The sequence below is a fragment of the Ostrea edulis genome, chromosome 5 (assembly GCF_947568905.1).
Source record: "Ostrea edulis chromosome 5, xbOstEdul1.1, whole genome shotgun sequence".
NCBI lineage: Eukaryota > Metazoa > Mollusca > Bivalvia > Ostreida > Ostreidae > Ostrea > Ostrea edulis.
In genome coordinates this window covers 72,859,049-72,871,073 of record NC_079168.1, presented here as the reverse complement: position 1 = coordinate 72,871,073, position 12,025 = coordinate 72,859,049, and the positions used below count along the sequence as shown (strand labels likewise).

The window sequence follows — 12,025 nt, the reverse complement described above, 5'->3', positions numbered from 1 at the left end:
TTAAGAATTTTGAAATAGTACTGAACCATGACCAGAAAACACTCTGTGACAGGTCAGAAAATTCGTTACTGAAATGCAATCTATGAATGTTATGAGGTTGAGCACCGTTCGTTATCTTCGACTTTCATGTAAAACAAATGTGGTTTTTTTTTTTTTTTTTGTTTTTTTTTTACACAACGAAACATGTAGAAGAATTTCCTTTGTTATATTTTAAGGGATATGAACTTGACTATTTACCAACCCATCGATATCTTTGTTTATTGTTCTCGCAAAATATGAGTTGGTCTGATTATATCAGTGATATAGTGAGCAGTGCTTATTAAAAAAGTGGGTTTCCTTTAAGAGACTTAGCTTACTCTCGATCGGAAATACTTGTCTAAGATGTATCTCTCAACTACAGCTTAATCCACTTATACTGAAGTCGCTTATTTTGAAATATCGCTTATTTTGAAGTAAAACAAAATCCCCAGTCTCAGTCTCTTATTTCCTTTGCATTAAGATATCGGTTAAATTGAAATCGCTTATACTGAAATATCGCTTATTTTGAAATCAATTATCGGTCCGCTGAGTAGATAATGTATCGTTTTTTTAATGACTATATTGAAGTCACCTGCGATTGTAGTCGTCCAGGTTGGTGGCTTCATTATTACACAGGTAGGTGTCAGTTGATTGGCTTCCCATTGATTACTTTTAATTGCGTGTTTTTATAGGAATAAAATAACAGTGGGGTATAATCACGCCTTAACAGCTTGTTGACAGGATCGTTTGTCAAAATTTTACCTCCCCACAAAAAAGGAAAACACCAAATACAAATTAATAACTGCAAGAGATATAAGAATTTGAAGTCAAAATCTGAAATGACAATTTTGCTTAAGTTTGTACTGCTTATAGGATTTATGAGATTGATCACTGTTTGTTATCTTCACCTTTCGTATATACTACATTTTTAAGATCCGTTCTTGAATATGCTTCTATCGTATTGGATAGCTGCACAACCTTTGATAGGGAGTGGGTAGAAAAAGTGAAGTTAAGCGCTGCAAGAATTGCTTTACTGGTCTACCAATTTTGACATCCAAAGAATCTCTATATCTAAAAACAGAGTGGGAACCTCTTGTGGACGTAACACAGCCAAATTAACAACTATGATCAAAATTTCAAATGGTAAATTACCAGAATATTTTTAAAAGTAGCATTTGGCCTCCAAAATAAGAAAAATTGTCTCACGTTATAACACACGTAACAGTAAAAATTATAAAATTTCTATCAGTAGACTTGAATTATAATTCAAAAAATATTTTGTTCCTGACATTATTCGGAAATGAAACTCACTCAAATTAGAAATCAGGGAAGCAGCCTCTCTCAGCATATTCACGATGTTTCTAAGCCTCCAAAATATTTTTCATTTGTTAAACGCGCGGTCAATCTTGACACTAAATTAAATCATCACTGCTTATTGAATTACGATATATACAGACGAAACATCATAGATTCTCCCAAATGTACGTTTGTCATGAATGAAAATGCCTATCTTATTTTCTTTGTATGTAAATCATACCTGAATGCTAGGTCTAATCTTTTTGACAAACTTTTTAGACTTGATGAAGTCGTTATCATGGATACACATCTCTTACTATGGGGTAATGACACTTTGTCTTCTGATACTAACTGCTTTATTTATTCAGCAATTCACAAATTCATTATTGAATCTGGAAGATATAATTAAGATTTTGATACTCTTATACCACTTGTCTATGTATACCATCTATTGTGTAATTGTATGACAATTGTACTAGATACCAATATCTATTGTGTAATTATATGACAATTGTACTAGATACCATCTATCGTGTAATTATATGACAATTGTACTAGATACCAACATCTATCGTGTAATTATATGGCAATTGTACTAGATACCAATATCTATCGTGTAATTATATGGCAATTGTACTAGATACCAATATCTATCGTGTAATTATATGGCAATTGTACTAGATACCAATATCTATTGTGTAATTATATGGCAATTGTACTAGATACCAACATCTATCGTGTAATTATATGACAATTGTACTAGACCTGGTGTGTCCAGGGGTCCGTGTTTGCCCAACTACCTATTTTGTATTGCTTGTAGGAGTTATGAGATTGATCACTGTTCGTTATCTTCACCTTGCATACCAACATCTATTGTGTAATTATATGACAATTGTACTAGATACCAACATCAGGAAAGACACTCGTGAGTTGTGAGAACTTGTTAACGCTCCTGAACACATGATATCGAACACATGTACAATAAGATATGTTCAAATCAAAACTGTGATGGCCAAGAATTTCCCGCAAGGTGGATACTTTTACCGAGAGAACCATCCAGCTGTGTATTTTAACTAACTTCTGGTGACGTTAGGCGAAATATATAGATATGCACTACGTATTAATCACATTTAAGAACCGCATATTTTTCAGATCCTTCTGATTTCATCCAGTGAGAATTGAAATACAACAGAGTACATATTCTGATGCTCATAATATATGGGTATTTGAAAGGTTGACAATAAAAATAAAAGTTTGATTTTCTGTAGATACAGGTATATAGTCGTATATGTGACGACACTTGCACGCTTGTGTTGTTGCCACGGGTGTCGGTATTCCTCTGTATGAAGAAGACTTAATGCTATTAAGGTGAAAGGACGCCGTTCAAAGTATCTTAAAAGTGTTTTAATACAATTACACAGCTTAAATTACGTTTACTTCGGATGTTCAAAATCTGCTACTCACCGTTTCCAATGTAAACAATCCTTAATCTTTTTCCACGTGTTTATACATTTAAATTATTTATTAACATTGACGGTTCTAGAAAATATTACCTTTTTAGCAGTTTTAACGAGAAATTATCTCATATATTTCCTCTTCAAGTTTTGCATTACTTTCCTCTCAACGTGGTCTTTATTCAATTTGCTTCAGTTTACTTACTTTACCTCACATTGAGGTAGCAGGGGACAGTTTCGCACTATAGGCCCGGTCAACTTTTTCAAAAAATGGAAATACCCCATATTTGAAATGATATTACATGTGTAAAAATGTATACAATAATTTTAGGATGCATGTCAAATGTAGCTGAGTGCTTAATAGAAATGTTGATATACAACATGTAGGTGTCACCATGATTCCTAGCATATAGATGGGTGCAAATACGAAACTAAGACACGTGGTCAGTTGCTGAAGAAATTCCGGTGAAAACATGCAGGGTCTAGCAAAAGGTCTGTAGCTGTGAGGGAAGGTGGATGGCCCCATTTTTGAGAAGGGCAGACAGGGTTCTTGATTGTGCACAGTGTCTAAATCCCCATGTTTGGTACTGTGATGGTGTGGGGGTGGTGCGGATTAGCCCAAATGAGGGAAAATCAAAGCAAAAAAGGGGAACCTGCTCAGTGCATGTTTTGTGCACCAGCACCAGTATTTATAGATTACATGTAATTTAGGGTCATAATTTATTAACTACACTAATATGAAATACAAGTATTGACATAAAAAGGAAATGTGATGTTTTATTAGTCTGTCATAATCTGACTTTGGTGTATACCCCCATCCACATGTTTCAAAACCAAAGAAACTGTCCTCTGCCACCTTAGGTAGCAGGGGACAGTTTCGCACTATAGGCCCGGTCAACTTTTTCAAAAAATGGAATTACCCCATATTTGAAGTGATATTACATGTGTAAAAATGTATACAATAATTTTAGGATGCATGTCAAATGTAGCTGAGTGCTTAGTAAAAATGTTGATATACAACATGTAGGTGTCACCATGATTCCTAGCATATAGATGGGTGCAAATACGAAACTAAGACACGTGGTCAGTTGCTGAAGAAATTCCTGTGAAAACATGCAGGGTCTAGCAAAAGGTCTGTAGCTGTGAGGGAAGGTGGATGGCCCCATATGAGAGGTAGATTTTTGAGAAGGGCAGATAGGGTTCTTGATTGTGCACAGTGTCTAAATCCCCATGTTTGGTACTGTGATGGTGTGGGGGGTGGTGCGGATTAGCCCAAATGAGGGAAAATCAAAGCAAAAAAGGGGAACCTGCTCAGAGCATGTTTTGTGCACCAGTACCAGTATTTATAGATTACATGTAATTTAGGGTCATAATTTATTAACTACACTAATATGAAATACAAGTATTGACATAAAAGGGAAATATGATTTTTCATTAGTCTGTCATAATCTGACTTTGGTGTATACCCCCTATCCACATGTTTCAAAACCAAAGAAACTGTCCTCTGCCACCTCAGGTTAACATAGAATTTAAGTTAGCTTGTTCGAGAACTAAGTCGTCCGAGACGTAAATGCTATATAGTGCACACAAAGCAAAAATGATAAGGTTTTCCATTATTGTTTTAATGATGCAAGAAAATTTCATCCAATTGTTTGAAAGTCCGAAGTTGTTATGACAAAGTCTGTGACATAAATTTCTCCATCTGTTGTAGTAGTATCTGTCAAATGATAATATTAAATATTAATGAATATACATTCTATGCTTGATCTCATGATTTCAACACATTAACAAATTGGATCGTTCGCTTCGTAACCGAGAGGTCACGAGTTCGAGCCCCGCTTGTGCCATGGCCGCGTCAAACCCAGGACGTTAACATAAGAAGTGATTACTTCTTCGCCAAAAACGCTCGGCATTTAGAAGTCCATCGTCGCAAGCTGAAACGTATGCTCTCTTCTTTCTCATAAATATGATTGATTGGTTGAATATTATTTAACATCCCTCTCGAGAATATTTCACTAATATGGAGACGTCACCACTACCGGTGAAGGGCTTCAAAATTTAGGCCTATGCTCGGCGCTGATGGCCATTGAGTAGGGAGGGATCTTTATCGTGCCACACCTGTTGTGACACGGGACCTCGTTTTTTGTGGTCTCATCCGAAGGAGCGCCCCATTTAGTCGCCTCTTACGACAAGCCAGGGCCGTAAATTAACCTTCAATTTGGAGGAGGCAGGAAATTAGGCGGGGGTCTGGGGGCCGCCCAGGCCCCCAGACGCTGAGCACATTTTGTGCACACTGAACACGTTTCGTGCAAAATCCTTGATTCTAGGGCCTTCTAAGATGTTACTTGACTAACTCATTCTAAAAGAAAGATTTGGAATGCTTTTTAAGGGAGGTATCATGTTCTTAGTTATTGGAAACAACATAAATTCTAATGAACTTTAAATTTTATTTTTTTTGGCTCAAAAGTTGGAGGAGGCAGCTGCCTCCTCTGCCTCCATGTAATTTACGGCCCTGCAAGCAAGAGGGTACTGAGGATCTATTCTAACCCCACGAGACCTCATAAATATGCATGACGAGAATGACGTAATCCGTTATCAATAGAAGTAAAATGTGGCAATGAAAACGTGTTCTTTTTGCACCGAAATTCTAGTAAACAAAAGTCCTACAGATCGATGACATCTGAACAGTTTCGCGGTTTATTTATTATATATGTCCACTTGTTCCGGGGGGGTGGGGGGTAACCAATACACAACACTCGTCGTCCTTAGTCTCTGAATATTTCATAAGAAACACCTGGTAGTATAATGACTTTTCATCGCCTGTTTTAGTGACAGAAAAAACATCATTACGATCCTCATCAATGCATCTTTATAACTGCCAATGTTAAACACACGTGTACACAATGATTTTGCGCTTGTTAGTAGGAGAACAAGCGTTCTGATTGGTCAGAATTATATAACCGCATTCTATAAACAGTTAAAATCCGTTTTGCTCGGAAACTCAACGATTGGCCGAATCAAATCATGCATATTTATAAGAAACGAAGAAATTGTCATGCAGAGAGCCACGGGTGAGAGGGAAGAGGAGCGTACGTTTCAGCCGTGGCTTGCGACGATGTTAAAAGTCGTAATCGCGGATCTTTCCGTAATGACCTTACAACGGAAGTCTCGTGTCGCAGCAGGCGTTGGTACATTAAATAACCTACACTGCTATGGCTCATAGGTCTAAATTTGTCGTAATTCGCCTACAGCTGGTGACGTCTCAAATTCTCGACGGAACGTAAAACAAACAAATAATTATCAGTCGATATAAAGATTGAATTATCCCCTGTCAGTGAGGAAGTCTGGGTGAATTATTCCCTGTCAGTGAGGAAGTCTGGGTGAATTATCCCCTGTCAGTGAGGAAGTCTGGGTGAATTATCCCCTGTCAGTGAGGAAGTCTGGGTGAATTATTCCCTGTCAGTGAGGAAGTCTGGGTGAATTATCCCCTGTCAGTGAGGAAGTCTGGGTGAATTATCCCCTGTCAATGAGGAAGTCTGGGTGAATTATCCCCTGTCAGTGAGGAAGTCTGGTTGAATTATCCCCTGTCAGTGAGGAAAGTTTTGGTGAATTATCCCCTGTCAGTGAGGAAGTCTGGGTGAAATTCTGCTATAAATAGAAGTCCTTCCACAGAGGTTGATTTTCTAAGCGAAAGGTTTTCTATACGACAAGGGGATTGAAAATAGACAGTAGTTCAACTGTAGTTTATCGATTCACGTGTTGAAAATTCTGTTCAAATGAAGAGACGATCAAATGAAAATGAGAATGAAATTTGAAAATAAGGATTTAGTGCAATCCATACATATAGGTATTATCCTCAGAGAATTTATGCCTCATCAAAAGGCTTACTATCAAATTTTTATATTAGCTTTCTACATTTAATCATTGCGTAACCAACCTATAACTAGGGGTGTTGTAGAAGCCAGTGCTGCCACGGTCGTATTGACACCTGCAATAGTAAACAATACAGTTATACATTCACAACTTTTGTTATACATAGCTTTTGTTTCTCGTCATTATTCTTAACAATCCCATCACAGGCACCTATGTAATAAATAAAATAGATTACGTAAGCGCCTGCGGTCCAATATCATGGATGCAGTCGACCTAGCCACGCCTGCAAAAGATATGACTGTTTATCTAAAGAGCCGGTATTTGATAATATCATGAATCAGATGTTCTTCAGTAACTGGGGACGGTACAGTGCTGTAGACAATCTAGGACCGAAAGAGGAGGGGATTAAGGTGTTTATACCCCTTTCCACTTTTGTTAACAAATCGTAACTTAATCTTCCAAGGCGTCAGTCCAAATATCTAGCCTCGACGAATCTCGCTGAGATTAATCGTAACTTACATATAGGTGTAATCCAGTAGTGTCTAGAGGGAGTTATAGGTGATGTACATAACCAAATTCCAACCGCACTTTCGGTTAAAATTTTGACTCAAAAAGGTGATTATGTGCCATAGTGATACATATAGCTAGAAATCCGCTGGCAGAAAAATTATGTTACAACATTTCCCACACCATGGATAATCAGAAAATGTTCAGGATTTATCTTTATAGTGCCAAATCTAGGAAATCACAAGAAAAGGTCAATTCAAGACATACCTATAAATCACTCCCTGAATGTTGAAGATTTTTTGTTTTGTATTTTTAATTACATAATACAATTACAAGAGTTGAATTCGAGAGTGACAGAGGTCTTAGCAAACATAGTTGACTGCTGGACGATCATTGCTGTAGAATCATATAAATTCGTGGGGGCCAATTTTCTTGGATTGCTCAAAACGGGTTTATGAGGACGTAATTCCGTGGATTTATATATTTGTAACAAAGATAACTCTAAAATGTTTGCTTTGTCTTTATTCGTTGAGGATGTAAATTCGTGGATGAGGGGTAACGACGAATTCCACGACAATTGAGCCACCACGAATTCTAACGATTCCACAATACTCGTCAACCTCTTGGGAACTGAAACAACCGATGGTCAGATTATATACCAAATTCAAACATAAGATTTTATTGTATGTTTCTAATGTCTCATATAATCCAGAACATATGAACCATAATTCATATATTTTCTATGGTTCAACGCTCACTCTGTTTGTGTTCCTACAACTACTATTTTCCATTCGTTTAACAATGAACCTGATACGAAACATAGGTTTTGGAATATACCGGTACATACCCGTACAAGAAAACAAAGACAGTATCAAAGGACAATTAGATATTCACCAAAAATGTGGAAAAACTCCATTTCTACACATCGGATGCCTTATACGGTTTCGAAGCGTTGGCAAGAGAATATAACAGATGAATTCAACTTCGAATAGAGCGTAACAATGATTTGTTCCACTCATGCAGAGAAAATGTCTTCGAAAATGTTTTCTTTTGGAGAAATGCCGTAAAACTATCATTACATTTATAATCTGACATCTGAAAATTTTATCGCAATACGTCCAAGTTTACATTACTACTGTCTTGCGAGTTGAAGTCGCAGACAATACAAGCTTGTCTCGTCTGAATCACCGGACAACATTATGTAATTTCGTAAACACGGATGTGGTTATCAAACCATGAAGTATGCTGCGAAACTGTTCGTTATCTTCACCTTTCATATGCAGAATGCAAACTTTACATATGGTCGAGCATATATTGTTACTTTTAGTCTATCTGCGTGTTTACTTGCCTGTTGAAATTGTTTTAGTACAATATGAACTTTCCGCTCTTGATTTGAACTTCCATTATAAATCAGTGCCCTTTCCTCCCTAGAATTTATCAAACGTTCACTTATGAGAGGAAAATGTCATCGTCGGACAATCTTCTTCTTAATATACTGATTACTGATATTGCAGCATTGATTGGTAAGCGAAGGGCATGATTAATGTAGCTACTTTCACTCTCATTCGAAAAAAAAGTCTGGGTCCGACTTTGTGATCTGGATTTAGATTTCGAATCGATTGTATTTTCAGAATCATTAAGAAGTAAAATGATCATAAACCCTATACTAACTAGGGATTGTTTTTATGAAACACAAATGTCTCCCCAGCTCCCCAAATTGAAAGAGCTCCAAATGAAACCTCCTCTCCTTAATGCACTGCATGGTATGGAATAGAAAGCATGAGGAGGAACATATACATTATGAACTCCGATAAGCCACATAGAAGAAGTGTTCACAAACTATTTTACACCCTCCGTCCCTCAGATCCACTATAACGTTAATGATAACAATTGGATCCTCATGTCCCTACAATATGCACATCTGCAAATGGAATTGAAGTATTGTACAAAGTTTCAAGTCTATCCAATAAGCCATATAAGAGGAGAAGCGTTCACACGACTTTGTGACAGACAGACGAACATAAAGTACAAAAACAGTGTCTCCCCCTGAAAAAGGGGAGACATAACACGTGACACCAAACAAAATAGATTAAGCACCATACCATCACACGCCGCTTTCTTCACATCCTCTTTTATAGTCTGTAAAGCATCAAAGTTCTGGGCTGCGAAAACATGGTTGGGATCTGAGGCTATGGCGTTCAGTTCTGTCCTGTCTACATTTGACCCAACGCCAATAGCAACGACAGTGGCGCCGGAGGCTTTCAGCAAGTTTGCTTCCTGCAGGGTGACGGCTTTATCTGTTGATGCTCCGTCCGTGAGTACAATTACAAAGAGTGAGGAATTCGAACGTGCACCGTTCGTGGCCAGCATGTTGTGTTCCCTGATGTACTTCAAGGCCTCGCCAGTCTGAGTGCTTCCCCCGACATTATCTGTCTTCTGAACAGCATCTAGAATGGGCCGTTTGGCAGAGTATTGGTTTAGGTAAAAGTTGTTTTGAACAGAAGAACCATACGACAGAACGCTAAACTGTACGTTATTGGGACCAACGGGAAGATCTCTGACAAATGTTTGCACGAAATCGATTTGCTTTTGGAAGTTGAGTGGACCTTCACTGCTCGAAGAATCCAGTGCAAAGATGATGTCGGCTGTCTGGATGAATCCACAAGCTGAAAACCAAGAAAGAGTATCACACGAGCATCGAATTCATGTGAGATAAATAATTTGATGTTTCGTCATCATGTGTACATTGAAGTACACGCGTTGCAAAGTTTACGTCCGTTTGTGTTTAGATATGCATAGTATCCGTACTACCGCAAGTTATTTTAGCAGACTTATTGTTTCCTTTCTTAATTGTAACAAATTATGTTTTATCTGATAAATAATTGTCCACATTTTTCTACTACCTCGAGCCTACCCTGGGAAAAGACAGACATTTCATACAGGTGCCTGCTACTACTATTTGTAAAGTAGAATAAAAATCTAATTTACATTGACTAATCAATATAAATAATCAAAGGAACAAATCATTAATTTTTTATACGAGTTTTCATGTCTGGGTGTATTTATAGGAAAATATACATCTGAAAGTTTATGAAAATTCAAATCACAGGTAATTTTTTAAATTTTACCAGAAAATCTTAGTATCATTCAGCTCTCTTTCGTCAAGACTGCAAATTTTTTAACTTTACTCTGACGGCCGACCCCCACCCCCCACCCCCACCCACCCCCACACTTTCCACATCTATCTAATAAGTTCAAATAACTTTATTGTCATACATGTAATTACTTGTGCACAAAGGCGGTGTAATTGCGTATACCAAATTCATTATCGACCTTACAATCTTACACTCATCTTTTTCATGATTGCAAGTGGTGTTGCACTTGAAACTTGTAAAAAAAAAAAAAAATGCATGCGATTCTCACGAGAAATAAAATAATCCCTAGTTAAAATGAAAATATGTACATGTACCAAAACTTACAGAATATTGCAAAATGTCACGAACGAATTGTAGGTGGTTTTTTTTTTTTTACTTACATGTGTTACAGGATGGGAAAAAATGCAACAACGAACCAGACCAGGATTCGAATCCGGTCCCCCTGAATCTCTAGTCAGGTGCTCTACCAGCTTAGCTATCGACCAATGGTCAACAACACCAAGTGTAACAGGAAGGGAGGCAATACAACGGACTTGACCGGGATTCGAATCCGGGCCGCTGAATCTCTAGTCAGGTTCTCTACAATCTAATTAAAATTAGATGTTAGATCCGCTCACATACTCGCGAGTATGTGAGCGGATCTAACATCTAATTCTAAATAGATTGGGTGCTCTACTAACTAATTATGCTATCTGGACACCGGCGATTGAACCTGTCCTACCGCTACACATGTAATACATGTTTCACACTTCCAAAACGCGAAACTAAACATAAAAGTAGCGTGTCAGGATCCTGAAGGTTTATACATTTGTATGACGTCATACGTACATGTTTGATAAAATCATGTAATAAAAGGTCACTATCATATATGTACACGTAATTGTTAAAAAAAATCAGGAAGGAAAATACTACCCACTTTGACATGAAGTGAACGTAAGCTCTGAATTCAGTTTGTTGAGGACGTCGAAGTTAGCAACGGTGAAGACATGTTGCGGGTCACTGGCAATGCTGTTTAATTCTTGTGAGTTGACACCGGATCCAATTCCTATGGCGATTACTTTCATATTTGGTTGGGATTTCAGAGATGTGGCTTCTTGCTGAGTTTTCGTATGGCTGAAACATACAAACAATATCTAACGCAAATCGCATATCTCTCCCGTATATATAGTCCCCATACGTGCAATTACGAGCATCTTAAGATGTCAATTTGGAAATAACATCTAGTGTAGACTTCTCATCCAAAGATACTAATTTCTGTGACTGTGTATCTTTTCTACAACCTTTATCTTGTGGTTGTTCGCAAAAATGGCGTAATACAAAGAGCTATTCGTTTTAATTCGTGACCATAACTATCCAATTTTTTTTTTTAACTCAAATTAGATCTGATGGATTTTCAGTCAACTCAGAAACTTTGATATATAACTTTACATGTGCAACAAAATATGAGGTACACATTACCTCATGGATTGCCCATCTGTCATGACGACAACGATCCTGCTGGCATTTGCCCTCCCACCGTGCGACGGCAGGAAGGCGTCCGTACGAGCATACTGTAAAGCTTCGTCCGTGTATGTGGCTCCGTGGTCGTAATAAATACCAGAAATAGCGGCCAACAAAGCCGTCTTGTCGCTGAAATAGCCAAGATATAAATTACATGGAGGTGAATCAGATAGCAGTAGCTCAGTGGAGATGAATTAACTTGCAGTAGCGCACCTGCTGGGA

The 12,025-nt window shown here is 37.7% G+C and overlaps 1 protein-coding gene across 1 annotated transcript in view; it reads right to left on the bottom strand.

Annotated features, from left to right (window-relative positions):
• LOC125651038 (collagen alpha-4(VI) chain-like) overlaps positions 1–12,025 on the bottom strand; it is a 31,318-nt gene that overhangs the window by 12,699 nt on the left and 6,594 nt on the right. Inside the window, 4 exon segments of the mRNA XM_056165456.1 lie at positions 6,706–6,756; positions 9,251–9,814; positions 11,220–11,416; positions 11,762–11,932. Of these exon segments, the coding sequence (XP_056021431.1) occupies positions 6,706–6,756; positions 9,251–9,814; positions 11,220–11,416; positions 11,762–11,932 (983 nt within the window).